General features: G+C 37.2%; 1 protein-coding gene across 2 annotated transcripts in view; it reads left to right on the forward strand.

The window, feature by feature from the left end:
- SENP6 (SUMO specific peptidase 6) overlaps positions 1-12,786 on the forward strand; it is a 73,483-nt gene extending 60,697 nt beyond the window's left edge. For both annotated transcript variants that reach the window (XM_031052638.2, XM_005153305.3), the window contains 6 exons: positions 1,882-2,315; positions 4,621-4,724; positions 6,580-6,668; positions 8,644-8,712; positions 8,802-8,952; positions 11,595-12,786. In XM_031052638.2, the coding sequence (XP_030908498.2) occupies positions 1,882-2,315; positions 4,621-4,724; positions 6,580-6,668; positions 8,644-8,712; positions 8,802-8,952; positions 11,595-11,804 (1,057 nt within the window). In that variant the 3' untranslated portion in view covers positions 11,805-12,786. The remainder of the gene's footprint in view (positions 1-1,881; positions 2,316-4,620; positions 4,725-6,579; positions 6,669-8,643; positions 8,713-8,801; positions 8,953-11,594) is intronic.
- Positions 12,787-15,294: the final 2,508 nt, after the last annotated feature.

Here is a 15,294-nt window from a genome sequence, read left to right on the forward strand (position 1 = left end):
TTTTTATTGGTTTTGAACTGCCTTCTGGCAATGAAAGCACAAATTAGATCTTTTTGTTATAATTATTTATTTATTGATGTTACTAGCTGCTAATATTTTTGTTTGGATGCACCTTGCAATTCTGTATCCCCTCGAACATGTCACTTCCCCCATGCCCCAAAATTCAACATTCAGTTTTGAGGAACAAAAAGCTGAACTTTTTTTGGGTGAGATACTAACATTTAGGAAAGAATTGGTGACTCAACAGTGAAATGCTCCTAGTATTGTAACTGGTATCACAGGATAGAGAGGAGGCTGGGGAGCTACCTACAGAAGAACACAAAGCCCAGCACCCCATTATTTTCCATGTGTCTTATCATAGTTTTCAGGAGGATCTGCTCCATCATTTTGCTGGGCACCAAGGTGAGACTGACCAGCCTATAGTTCCCTAGTTTTCCTTTTTCCCCCTTTTTAGGTTCCAGAAAGTCTTTCCAGACTCTCCCATAACCACTAGTTTAGGGAGTGTAGGGTCATCATCTAACAAGTTACCAAACTGCAGTAACTGGAGGTGAGCAGAATGAGTCTAGAGGAGAATTATCTTCAGAAGAATATGGCTGATACAACTGTGACTGCATCTATGTCCTTTGACAGTACAGTCCTTTTTGTTCATGTCTCCAGTGGAAATAGGTTGTTCTTTTAAAAGTTAAAAGCTCTTTTCTCTTTAGATCCAGATTAGTTTGCTAGTCTATTTGCATAATTGGTACATAAAGCCTATATTAATAGAATGCACACAAATTCTAGCATTTGGCAATGCTTATATATTTATGTATTAGTTGTGGCGAATCATTCAAGAAAAAATGCTTCCATACTTCATATGCTGCTTTCAGAGGCCGCTTTAACTGCCTTTGAATTTCAGTAGAATTGAGGCTTTGTAATCGTCTAATTTTTAATATGTCTGTTAGACATGCATTTTTAAATACAGTTTTTCTTCTTTTCCTAAACCACATTGAAATAAGTCTTCACCTGCATAATACATAGCTAGGTTCTGTTTTGCTATTTGCTGTAGGGAATCTATAGGGAATCAGAAAACCTTCAGAAAATTTCTAAATCGGGTCAGTCAGTATCTATTTGCAGTGCCTCAGTCCCTAAATTTGCTGCTGCTCCATTTCTGATGGAGTGGCAAGTCAGTGAAGTCTGAAGAGGAGATAAAAAGGAAACTGGGGTAAAACTTACTTTGTTCTGGGAGAAATAACTATTTTTGGTCCTGAACAGGCTAGAATGTCAGTTTTTTGAAAGGATCAGTCAAAGGGACAACAAAGGAAGGACAACAGAGTTGTGGTGATGGCATTACAGATACTCTATTCTCCCCTTTTTTAGTTCACTGTTGACAAGATTTCATTAAAAATGTCAAGTGTCATATACAATTGGAAGATCTCGTAGGCAAAAGAATATGGGCAATTCAGCTATGCCATTAGATCTGACTAGTGTTGCTAGTGCTGAACTACCAGAAAACTTTATAGAGCCATAAAACATGAACTCCACAATCCCTGTCTCATGCAGTGATAAAGAAAATGTTAAAGATTAAACAAACTTTAATTAAAAGAAGGAAAAGAATGCAAATAGTATGAGCAAATTGAAATAAACTAACTGCATCATATTAATGAGTTTGTGACTGGTTGAATGGAGTAATCTTAGCTTTAGAGAAGACTGAAGGCTTGAGTGAAACCTTCCCAGAAAAGTAAACAGCTGTTACAATCTATCCTTGATAACTATGGGAGGTTTGGGTTTTTGTGTGTATGTGCACATAAGGGACACTCAGTATTTTGTTTATTTATTACAAACTCCAGATTTAACATGAGCATTAATGTATTAATTATTTTTAATGTATTTTTTCCTTTTCAGTGCCCACTGGTTTTTGGCTGTCATCTGTTTTCCTGGTTTAGAAAAACCCAAATATGAACCAAATCCCCACTATCATGAAAATGCTGCAACACAACTAAAATCTCCCTCTTCAGATGGAGAGAGCAACACATCATCTCCTTTGCCAAATGAATTAGATGCACAAAACTCACCTTCCAAATCCACAGCAAAGAAAATGTTGACCAAAAAGTTTAATACAGCTTTAATTGACCCAAACACTGACACAGAGGACAGTGAGTCTTCATGTTGTAGAAGAAGTCCTTGTAGGGGAAAAAGTGCTTTCAAAAAACTAAATCAAATAGACAGTGATGTGGAAGAACCTAACACTGTGGAATCAACATGCCATAAACTAGACCATAGGACTCTGGACGTGAATGGTATACAGGGTGAATTCACAACTGCTAGCCAATCTATGGGTATGTAATTGTAAAAATATACACATTTTAATTAAAAATTTTGAGATTTCACATCTGTTACTACTTCTGCAATTGTGTAAACTTCATACTTTGAAAGTTCAGTACGTGCTGAAATTTGAGTACTTGCAATATAAGTAATTTATAGCCATTGCGTATTAAGTGTTTTTGTGGTTGTTGACATAACTTTCATGGCAAAGGGCTGGAGATGGAAAACTGTTTTCCTAAATCAGATTAAGTTTTCAGTTGTGTGACCTTTGTTCACACAAATAATTTTGTAGATACCACTTTGTATCACTTAAGACTGCAATTGTTAAGGAAAGAACAGTAGTTGACTATGGATCCCCATGTCTGTGCATGGAGGAGCTGAATTAAGATTGTGTCAGGAACCTTGATTCCAGTGTGTTCCAGCATTTGAGGTTTTGCTTCAACACTGTTAGGTTTTGTAATGCCCTGAGAGAAGATACGTAAAAAGAAGAAAAAAAAAATCACTCACATGACCTCTGTGTTACATTTAGAGAGGTTTTCTTCATGCATTACTGCTGTGGAGGCTGATTTCAGTGCTCTGGAGCAGCATTTGTACCAAAGTGAGCTGACATACTTTTAAAGGCAGATTAAGGAAACAGGAAAAGATTGTTTTCACTGTTCACTGCAAGGTTTGGATTCTTTTCAGGTACAGATTGTATTGGTGGCTGATGGTCATTCAGTGTCTGACTAAACCCCTCAGACTGCCTTGCTCAGCTATTGCAGATGATGTACCCTTTTATTAATGTAGACATTTATATAGGTCACTGTTATGATTTAAGGGTGAGATTCAGTTTGAGACTGACACTAATAAATGTTCAGGCATCTAAGTTTACATGTGTATATAAACTTACATTTCAGTTAGATGGAAGATGGGGATATAAGCCTTGGGTTTTCTGCCCAGCCTTCAGCTGTTGCTCCAGAAGGGTGTGGGTTTTGATTCTTGACCCTGCCAAACCCATAGGTATGTCTTGATACCCTAGGATATCTCAAAAGGTAGCAGATGCCTCTTTGATAGCATAGTCAGTGAAACCAAGAGACCACCTTTTCTTGTGCTAAAGCAGACAGAGTGGCTGTTCAGTTGAGTAGTACTAAGTCAGATTAGTGTATGGCCTACTTCTTGTGCTAAGGTCTTTTCAAAGATACAGAGTAAGGCTAATTCTCAAGTTTGTCCCTGTGGAATTCCACTGGCAACCTCTTTCCAAAGTGTTTCTTTAACTTCTCTGTTTAAGTGTTTTCAAAATCAGGTCTTTGCCATGTTTTCCATTAGCTAATTCATTGCCCTATTTACTGTTCTTACAGAAATCCTGGTTTTCCTTAAGAAGACATATGTCCTCCAGTGACACTGTAACCAACACTTTTTATTTTAGTGATTGTTTAGATATATTACAGAGCCCTTTAAGAAGAGTTTTCTTACGAAGATTTTGGGGTTTGTTGCCATGAGTTACTGGTTTTTTACTTATTTCCACATATTTTTCAATTTTTCACCTCAAAAATCTATTCTGTAGTCTTGCATGGTAGCATACTAAGACTAGTGAGCCTGTAGCTTTATGTATCTGCTTCTTTCACAGTTATAGCTGTAACATTCAGTAAACTTTATATCTTCTGCTGCAGTTTCCCACGTGACTAAATATGTAGAGAGGGTAGGGAGTGAATTTACAAATACTTTTTTTCTGTAGCAAACAGTGAAGTTTCACAAACATTTCTAAGCTGCTGCTCTCAGAAGAGCTGATCATGCATTCTACCCTCCCTGGCAGTGCGTTCCCAAGCTGCCTTTTCCTCTTACTAGCACAAGTCCTCATATCACTGCACAGTGGATCTGATCAAGGAAATGATTCAAGTAAAAAATAACAAGCTTGTGACTGTCTTTCTCAGTGTGGTCTGTTGTGTGTGGATATATTTGATGTCATGGAAGAACCATGGGAAATAAGGAATAGGAATAAGTGCTTATATGAGGATCCAAATGAGACTGACACCTTTGATGTCAGTAGCATTTTATACTGTTTTAAAGGCTTCATGGAACTATAGGGTAATTTCATAGTAGTTTTTAGTCTGTCTTTAGAATATTTTTACTCATTTCATAGAATAAGGAACAGTTTCTGCTGTGTTACTTAGAAGAAACTTTTCACTTTTGTTCATATGCATGAATAAAATATTGTATGTCAGCATTATTACAGTTATTGTGAACAATCCTGGAGAAATCTTAGGTATTGAACATGGTTTGGTCTTCAATGATGGCATAGTATTTGATGTTTAAATATACTGCTATCTGTGATTGATACAGATGGATTGCACAAAATCAGGCTAAACTATAGTGAAGACTCAGCTGATGGCAGTAAACTAAATGAAGATGAGCTTATAGATTTTTCTGAAGACCAAGATAATCAGGTAAAGAATTCAGCAATTTTATTTGGGAAATGTAAATTGTTGATTTGTATTTTGAATGGGCAGCTTAAAAGCTGTGTCCACATTGTAAATGTGTCTGAAAGTAGTTATCTTTACAAGTGTCAAATCCAAAGCACTGGCTACACAGACAGTTTGCATATTAGCTGGCAGGAAACGATTGTACATTCATTCCTTAAACTGTATAATAGGAAACTGCTGTACTAATCCGACATTTAATATTTTGTGAGTCTTTTGCAAAGTGACAACATTAGACAATGATTTTAGTGGGAACTCTGAAAGTCAACACATTCCTACCTTTCATCTCTTCCACTCCCATGTTTACCCACCAAACCCAAGAACAAGTTAATCTTTCAGCTTCTATTTCCTGGACATAAACAGACGCATTTATAAGTAGGTGCTGCTTTGCTGTTTTGTTTGATTGATGCTTCTAATTAAATTTAAACAGCATGAATCAAGTAGTGTTCTTGTTCAGATTGGAAGAAGTTTTAGACCTGTGGAACAACTAATCATTAAAATGCCCTTTACTGATTCACTACAGAGTTTAAGGGTATTATACTACCACCCTGTTGCTTCTACAATTTAAGTTCAACGTGAGCAAGCTAAGGAGTTACACATATATTCTTCCTAATTGAGCCTCCTGTTCATGTTCCAGGTGTATGACTCCAAGTTGTCTGAAATAAAGAATCGGAGGCTATCAGATATACTATCTAGGAATTACCTGGTTTTCACCTCTGAGTCCAGAACAAAAAAATATTTTCCAAAGTCTGCAGCTATTTGTAATGTCTTCCAAATAGTATGTATATTGTCTGCACACACAAAAGCTCTAGTTCATGTTGAAATCTAAAGATGTTTTTCGTACAGACTGAACCCACCTCTCCTGTCATGCCACTTGCCTAAACATCCTGTGGTTTTCATCTGGTGGAGGTGCCTCACTGTCTGTTCTGTAGCAATTAAGAGTTCCCTGAATGGGCAGCAGTTTCTAATAGAACACCTTCATGGCATAGCATGAAGATTTCCGTTGTAGGATCCTTCATGTTAGTATGTGTACACAATTCTCACCAAAAGTGTCACAAATTATGCTGATGCAGCTGTTCCCATTTTTTGAAAGCATCTTATTCCCTGTAACACAATGGTCTGCAGTAGTAATAGTGAAAATAGAAGGGAAAGAAACTATGGATCATTGGGATGCTTTTAGATACAATAATTTAGTGGCTTTGTTCATAAAACTCCTATATCCTTCATAGCAATCAGTATTGAAATTGAAAGGTCAAGGATATTCCCAGGTTTGTGGCATGACTGTTTTTGCAACCCGTGATATATAATTTCACAGTGGTTTAATTTCCCTCACCCTGAAAACCAAGTTGGTTCATTCTGGAGCACAGATCAAAATTTTAATTCTGAGTTCATGGCAGATTTTGTCTCCTTTCATCTAGAATGTAATATACATAAAACTGCCAAGGAGGTTCCTAGTAGTCATTGGCAGGGGAAAGTATAATTTGGATTATAATCAAATAATGGAGATGCATTATTTAATGCAGAAGCCAGCAATGATTTGAAAATGTCAGTTGCAGCTTTTTTTCTAGTTTCAGTGGTTGTTAAATAAATAGCACCATTCACTCTGTGTCATTCCAGCAAGGATTTGAGAAATCATGTGACTAAAAGTTAGTAATGCGACCTTTACAAACTATGAATGGTTTCAGATTAGAGCTACCACTTCTTTATTAAATTTGTGTTATTGGTCTTGAATAAGAATGGTAAGTATAGCAATAATTTCTTTTGTATCTGTTTGAAAAACAGTACTAGCTTTTAAACACCTGTTAATATCTTCCTTCTGTAGGAAGACAGTAGTGATGATGGTGGCCTTCTGGATGATAATTGTAATTCAGAAATGGGACAATGGCACCTGAAGCCTACCATCTGCAAACAGTAAGTATTAAAACCGTTAAAATGGAGATTTCATATAAAAGTTTATGAAATTGCCAAAGATGGTAATTATGGGAAATGGTCATACATCAGTGTTCAAACACTTTAATCAGCATGTTATTAGTGTTTGAGAGAGAATTTTATACTTAGTAGTATCATCTTCAGTGAGCAGAAAATTTCATGAGTGAAACTGCTACTGATATGGAAGCATTTGGGGTTTCTGTTAAGCTTCTACTGCTTCAAGGCAGGTGAAGATTGTTTCTTCAAATAAGGCTCTTCTTTGATAGCTACATTCCTACATTCCTCGACATTCCTACAAAAAGAAGGTACAGAAGCATATTCAAATGTAGCTTTCTGTATCAAAAAGCAGGTTAATATCTTAACTAAATGCTGAAGAAAACCTTAGTAACTACTCAAGACGAGTACAGGAAAATGGATATAGTTTTTAACCACCCCCACAGTACTAAATTCAGTTACTTTTTCCGTTTTTTTTTTGTTTGTTTGTTTGTTTGTTTTACTTTTTATGATTCCATATCCTGAAATATTGTTACTCGTATTGCTGTCTGACTGTTCCCTTTGTTTTTTTTTCACAATTTATCCATTTTCTTTGTGTATGTAGGGGTTGCTAGAAAGAGAAAGGCTTTCACAATGCATGCTTATGGTGCATCATAAGAATAAAATTACATATTTATACATGGTATGGAATGTGTATGACTTAATGCATTTTTATGAAGGGGTAAAAATCTTTCTGTGTTGTGAATTTTAAGAATATTTATGAGCTGCTGATTATAGGTTGGCTAAATTTGTCCCATTCTGTTGACAAATTATCTGTACATAATACTTTCCCCAGACAATATTTTAATCCAAGATGAAATTTCATGAGATATTTGGCACTTAAGTATCAAAAGTGATTAAGGGCACTTAAATGCTTTACTATGTAACAGCCTCCTTCCCCCAAAGTACTGGATTGATCGTTTTAAAAAGCATTGCCTATGTAAATAATAGCTTTTTTAAAATCAGCAATTAAAACAAGTAAAAGTGAATGTTATTCAAGTGATTATATGCTTATGCCTAAAAAATTGCATACATGTAAATGAATTTATAAATGCAAACAAACCTAGACATAAGTGCATGCAGATATTCTATCTGCATTTACTATTTTCCAGTTTCTATAAAGGATACCTTGTCTGAATGTATTAGAAAGGAGAAAGCAGAGCTTTGTGAAAATTAATTTACATGCTATTTATCCCTCAAAATACATCTTGCACCTAATGCTGAGATTCTGAACTCTGGTATGAGTTAGGTTTGATGTATAAATTCAGCTGTGGCATATAAGGCAGCTGATATGACTGTTCTGTTTATAGCTGCTGCAGAGGTGGTATGCTCTAGGTCAAGGGACAGGATGTAAGGATTTGTAGTGAAGTCTTCAGGCAAACTTGGTAGTCTAGAAAATGTTTGTTTATGGATATGTTATTTTTTTGAAAGTTTTTCAAATGGAATACATGTGTTTTGTGCATAACTACCAGGTAGATTTTTAGATTCATTGGCTGGAATAATTTATTAAACATGCAACACCTAGTGTTATCTTAGGTGCTATGGACTGCCCCATCTGCCCTCCAGTTGCTACAGCAGAAGGATATTTTGGGGTTCTAACCCTTACTTTCTAGTCTCTTGCCAGTGTTCCATATGCCTTGTGCATCTAGAACTAGAGTACTAGACATCTGAGAGGGTTTTAAGCAACTAAGTTTTGCCTGTAACATACGCTTTCAGTCTGACAGTATGCTCAATGTATGATTAAATCTCGACAGTCTTGCATTTATCTATCCCAGTTAGAGGATTATAGCAGCGCTGGTGAAACTTCATAGTATTGACCTACTTTTGTTCAAGGTCACCCCACTGTTTCATAGCAGTTGTGTAACATTTTGCTTTCCAAACTGCTGTAAAATACTGTGTACTTAAAAGTTGTGTTCTCTCTTAGGCCCTGCATTTTGCTTATGGACTCCCTGAGAGGGCCTTCCCGGTCAAATGTTGTGAAAATACTACGGGAGTAAGTTTCATGTCTGGGTTTGAGGGGTTGGTTTTCTGCAAAACTCTTCAAGAAGAAAAAGTTCTGATTTGCATGGTCTTTTATCATAGATATTTAGAGGTGGAGTGGGAAGTCAGAAAAGGCAACAAAAGAAGCTTTTCCAAAGAAGTCATGAAAGGTTCGAACCCAAAAGTGCCACAACAAAACAATTTCAGTGATTGTGGAGTGTACATACTGCAGTATGTGGAGAGCTTTTTTGAGGTATGTGGTGTGTATATCTGTTTGTGTAACTATTGGAGGTGGGTTTTCTGGTTTGTTGTTGTTGGTTTTTTTTTTGGTATCCAGCAGCAATCAGTGATGAACTACTAAATTATAACAGCTATAAAAGGCTCCTAATGTAGCTGTTATACCCATTTATTAGAGTATGCATTATAAACTAGTGTATACATGAACATGCGTAATATTTTGGGGGAAATAAACTGATTAGCCTTTTTAGTTTTATATATGTATCAGAAATTGGAAACCAATTTGAAATAGGCTTTTTTCTAAGAGAGTAAGAAAATACATACAGAGTCTTTCTTTTGTGTTCTTACTGTGCATAGTCTTTAAAATAACCCAGTAAGAACCTGAGTTCAAATTTGAGTTCTAAATCTAACCTAAAGACATAGGACAAAAAGCTGTTTCTTTTCTCCCTAAGAACTGTGATTCTGAGTAAATTCATTAATATGATACAAGTAGTTTTTCTTTAATTTGCAAGAAAACATGCAAGTGGAGTCATTACAGATGAATGCCAGATCTTTATTTCACTGGAGAATTTGATTAAACACTGAATGACTTTTAACTGTCTCTGTCTTTCACAAGTGGTGGAGGTGTTGACACTGTCAGGTGTAGGGGAAAGTGACAGTCAAGTGAGATGTTGCCTGTACTGGACACAAACTCTGTTAAAGTCCGTGGCCCTTGAGAGCACTGTTCCTAAACTGTCCCATTACTGAACCTTTCCTGGAGAAGTGTCTGTTTCTTCTCTGTTCCTCCATCCTTCCCACGTTCATATGAGGGCAGAAAGGCTTCAGCAGAGTGCATTCATGCAGATCAAAACCAGAAGCTTTTGCTTTACCAATGAGTCCTTGAGAGATTAGAACCATCCGCCTTCCTCTTTTGTACTTGGGAGATACAAGGAGCAACCAGGTTTTAATAATCTTATCCCCTTCCATCCCCTTCCTTCTTGCAAATGGATTGCTGAATTACGTCAGGCCAAATCTCTCCTCCTGCCTAGTTTTGCAGTGTGCGGCAGCATTGCCCGTCAGCACATAGGGATGGCATTTAGATGTGTCAGGTAGCAGATCACGGGGCATTCTCAGAAGTAACACTGGTGGGGAGGGAAAACCCACAGTGGCTGCATGGTCCTTCACTGTCATACAGTTATTGTACTGCTATTCAGCTGCTAATGTATTTCAAAACTTGCACAAAGTCTCATTGTTTTCAGCAGCTGTGGAAACTGAATGGGAGTGTGTGGGGAGGGGTGCTTAAATTGATGTTTGTGGACTATTCAGGCACATCTTATTCTTGTTTGTCGATTTATTTAAAATACCTTGGGTTTAGTAATAATGGTTAAAATCATGACGTGTATTTTTTAAAACCATGACTGTTTGACAGGGTAGGTAGTTTAACAAGGAGTTTACTTGTCAGCTCTCACAGCAAGTACTTGCCAGCACTCCTGCAGCACCATGCCTGTTCAGCTTTGCCGTTGGGCCCAGGAGGGACACCTCTGCCCTGCCAGAGCAGTCCCCTCCGCAGTTCCCTGTCAGCGGTCTGAGGGAGGCCGGGTCAGGAGGGCTGCTGCGGCGCCGCTCCCGCCGCCAGGGGGCGCCGTGGTGCCGCCTGAGGCAGTGCTTGTACGCGGAGGGACACAACCGGCGGCAGGTCACAGAGCTCGTGCGTCAGGCGCCAGGGTTTGCGGGCACTGTCAGTTCCGGGGGACAGACCTGACAGCCCAGTACTACGTGCACTGCTGGCTTCTGCCCCATGTCCCTGCGCTTCTTCCCCACTACGAGCAGTAACAAAAAGCCCTAGTTAAGGACGTGTTCAGATTAATGTAAAATATCTTTCTATTGTGTTAACACACTCGGGTTCTTACTCCTTTGTCTGACCTATTTAATGGGGTTTACACATGGTTTTCTGCATTTTTAGTGTCATTCTTCTGAAGTCTACTTACTGCGGGTGTTAAGTAGCTTCCTTGGCAAAGTCAGTGCAACATAGGGGTTACTTTATTGCCATTTTATCTAGCTGATGTTCTGTTTGAAGGTAAAATGATGCTTCTAGTACAGTATATGGCATTTATTGACTTGTTCCCGTGCAAGTAGTCTTGTTAGTGTTAACTCAGTGAATGAATGATTCACTCGATGTAAACTGGAATACACAAAGAGAGGAATTTCTTTGAGAGAAAAAGCTATTCCACAAACTGTTGTTTGGTTAGGATGAAATGTTGTATGGTGTCACAGAAGTGGCATAGATAATGATTCATAATAATAATTCTCTTAATTCCTTGGATGAATAACCTCTAGCAAGAAAACAAAATGCAAGTACAGAAAGGGCTGGTGGTAGCCAGAGGCTTTTCACAGGCCCTCCTTTTTAGGGTGAAATGTTAAACTGACTTTACTAGTTGGTTATGGTCTTAAAAGTCATTTATAAGAACAGGACATTTTAGCCACTGATTCCTAATCAACTCTAGATAGCTTGATTGGTTTTACCTTGATTGTACCTGTACAAAGTACCCAAATCATAGAAATTTTGTTCCATGCTGATAGAATGAGGTGAGAAAGAATGTGCTTTTCCCCAATACAGTTCTTTCCAGTCTTCTAGGTTGTAACTTCTTACTGTAATATCCAAATGACCTTTCTTTTCAGAATCCCATTCTGAGTTTTGAGCTACCAATGAACTTAACAGACTGGTTTCCACGCCCAAGAATGAAAACCAAAAGAGAAGAAATACGAAAAATAATCCTGAAGCTACAGGAACAGCAGAACAAGGAAAAGAGGGGACAGAAGGACACAAGTTCAATGGAAAGATCTTTGCAGGAAAAAACAGAACAACTTACAAACAGCAGCTCAGACTGAGTGTTGTATCTGTTGCATGTTTGCTCCACAATCAAAACTGAAATATACATTTTTGTCTACCCAGACTAAAGATTTGGCGTATTCTCTCCTCAAAGTCACTTGGAAATGTTTAATGCCTGTATAAATGTGTGTCATAAAATGATTTTAATTTCCAGAAAGATGTGTATTAAGTAAGCGAGTCTGTACATATGTTAATGAGGCCAATTTTTTCAGCATTTGTAATTACTTTTTTTCCACTTGTTAGGGAGCTTTTGTTATGTATTTCTGTTAATAGAACTTAAATAGCAACTTCTAAACATAAAGCAAATAAAGAAAATATTTATAGGATAAAATGGGTAATTTTTTATTTTTCAGTAAAGTTGTAATGTCACAGGCTTAAGTAACACATAGGAAATTATTTGGTAGTGAGATAATTAATTCATATTTTGACCCTATTTAGTTGCCCTTTACAAGATTATTCTGCTTGCGCTACAAATGATAATGTGGGTGTCTCAGTGTACCATGGCCTCAGAGAGGGTGATCCCTATCCTCCCAGTATCTTAAGTGTAGGCAGTGTAATAGTTAATAGGACTGCTTCAGATTTGGGTTTTAAAAGATACGCCTTGCAATGAAAATAATTCCACCCTCACTTCAGTGGGATGGGCTAGGGAAAGGGGGAGAATGCTCTTTGACCAGAGATAACTATTCAAACAGTATTATAACAGTGATTTCAATGAAGTGATCTTGAGTGATACTATTAAATCATATTTTGTGGATCCCAATTGTTGTACAGGTGTATTTTGAGACTTTCTTCATTATAAAATTGTATTTTGGTAAGTGTACTTGGAATAGCAAATTGCCCACATTACATTTTCTATGTTACGATTCTGAATGTTACATTCATATGTGCTTTATCTAAGTAATGAACATTTAAAAAGAAAAAAGTGTATGATTAATATTTTTTGTAATATCCACGCAAAAAAAAAAAAAACCCACAACAGAATACCAGTGTTCATTGCTTGATTTGTTCTTGGCTTTAGGTAGCGTCAGACTAATGTTGGGATTTGCTTGGATATTTCCAGTGTATTTTGATTTTACAACAATCTGAAATGCCATCGTTGCTTAAACTGCAAACAGCCTTTTTGCCTTGTTAAAAAAAGGCTTTGGTATTCAAATGAGGAAAGGAAAAGATGGTTTGTGCAAGGAGGTATACGTACACAGTCTTCTAATACAGATATCTTTGAAAGGAACCAGAAACTGTCTCTCCCCAGGAAGAAATCTGTCAGGGAGAGAGGGACGGACCTTCTGCCCCTCCTTGCAGAAAGTATTTTCTCTCCTGATTTTTCTGCTGGGAACATGATTTGTCATTTCCTTCTCCCACGGAGAAGCAGCAGAGAATTCATTAGCTGATCTCTTGTGTCCCCGAAGACCAATTTTTTTACACAAGATCAAGTCTAACCCCATATACAGGTTCTCCATGAGTTTTCATTCTCACTAAACCCTGAAAACATGGCTGCTAATGATGTTACTACCAGGGCATTTCTGCATAGCCAACTGGCTGTGTGAAACCCTCTGTTTACAAGGGGGCTCCTTCCCCAAGGCAGAGTGATTGCACATAGATTGCACAGGCTGCTAAGCTTTTGTACAGATAACCTGTGGGATTTAGGGGAGTTGTTTGTTCCTGCATCTCTTTCCTCTTGCATAGACCCTAGGCCCCATGGAGAATATGTAAGCACCACATGCATACATTATGTTAGAGATGGCACCTACATGGGTTTCTAATTGCAGTCTTCTGGATTACAAATTAAATATGTGATGTACACACCTCCAAGTTGTTTCCTCCATCAAATTTGTCCAGTATGGTTGCTGTTGCTGGGGAAAATCTGTGATAAAATAGTGTGGTTTCCCTGCAGGCTCTGGTATATCTGACTTCAGTGCAACTGATTTACTGGAATAGTAGTTTATACAAATGCAAGTAAATCAGCTATGGCTTGTAGAGAGGGAAGGAGAAGAATTTATTGGAAATACCAAGCAGAGACAATTGCAAATAGAATGTATCCTTTCCAAGCCTAGTCTTTCTCAATGGTGTGTTCTAATTATATGGAATATATCTAGATTTGATCAATAGCTTGGTTTACATTTTCTAACGTTTGTGATGCAGGTTCATAATTTGATGCTGTAGAACGTTCTCTTGCTAGGAATGCCTGGTGCTTCCTGCATTTCCTTCCTCTTTCCTGTCTTCTCCTTCTTCCTCCCTCCACTTTTTCAAAGCTGTGAAGAAAGCGTTTGATTTATTATCATTTAATGTTAAAGGTCTTGAAATCTTCAGTCACATACAGCAAGCTAATATGTTAAATACAGGAAATTTATTTTTTTAATAAAATGTGACATTAATATAAAAAAAATGCACAGAATTAAGAATGAGTTATTTAAAACCTTACTAAAATCTTTAAAAAGCTCACTACTGCGTGTGCTTGTAAGGTATTTGTCCTTAACGCAGTGGTCAGCTACCCTACAGTGTTTTGCAGTCTTAGCAAGGAGTTTCACCAGTGACCTTTCTGAATCACATTTATTCAGTGGAAGTTAGTGGGGTAGGGAATAGAGGTGTTTTGTTTGATAATTATATGGCAACACACACACTGAGGAAAGTGTAAGTGGTATGTTCCTTTATAAGCTTTTTAAGATTACAAATGCTTTAAGAGTAGTATGACTGCATTCTGCAGTGTAAGCTATCAGATGGCTGCCTAATGAAATGTATCTCTTCGGATTGTTTTTCACATTAGGTAGAATAACAGTTAAGAATTCTTATTAAAGTTTTATATCACATAGCATAAAAAATGCATGTACTTCTGCTGGATAGCTGCAAAAGCAGAAGAGACATCTAAGTAGTCCCTTGAGACGTTCCTGTTTTTCTTGCTTAAGGAATTGAACACACTCTGTAAAGACCAGAGAGTTCAAACATAAGAACTGTGATGTTGATTTTTTTGAGGTTGAATCTTACTTTGCAAAACAGTCAAGAAAGAGGTGAAAAATCAAGCAAACTACCCCATAATGAGAAAACCATGCTGTTTTTTTCTTTTTTCTTCTTTTTTTTTTTTGTTGGTCATGTATTGCATAGCAAATGAGTAAAGTAGAACAAGAAGCTATTACATGTATGATTTTTAATTTCTCTTGATGTAGTTCCTCTGGAGATTGGAGTGAACTACTAGACTTTTCTGATGAACAAACTGCAGCAGTTTCTTTACTAATTTACTGTAATTTTTTACTCAGATTTTTAAATAGAATATATTTTCATTCCTCACTGGTTAGAAACTTTACACTGTCCTTCACTGATAATGATACTTGTGGTCTAGCATGTATGAACAGAAGTAGCTGCTATAACAGTGCTTGTTCTTTGGAGTCCTCATTCTTGGGGTCACAATGAGGAGAGGTGCTGGAGTCTGGATAAAAGATATTATTTCATTTCAGTATGGCACTTTTTATAACAGCCTGTCTTAAGTTCTGCGTACTC

Source organism: Melopsittacus undulatus, chromosome 3 (assembly GCF_012275295.1).
Source record: "Melopsittacus undulatus isolate bMelUnd1 chromosome 3, bMelUnd1.mat.Z, whole genome shotgun sequence".
Lineage (NCBI taxonomy): Eukaryota > Metazoa > Chordata > Aves > Psittaciformes > Psittaculidae > Melopsittacus > Melopsittacus undulatus.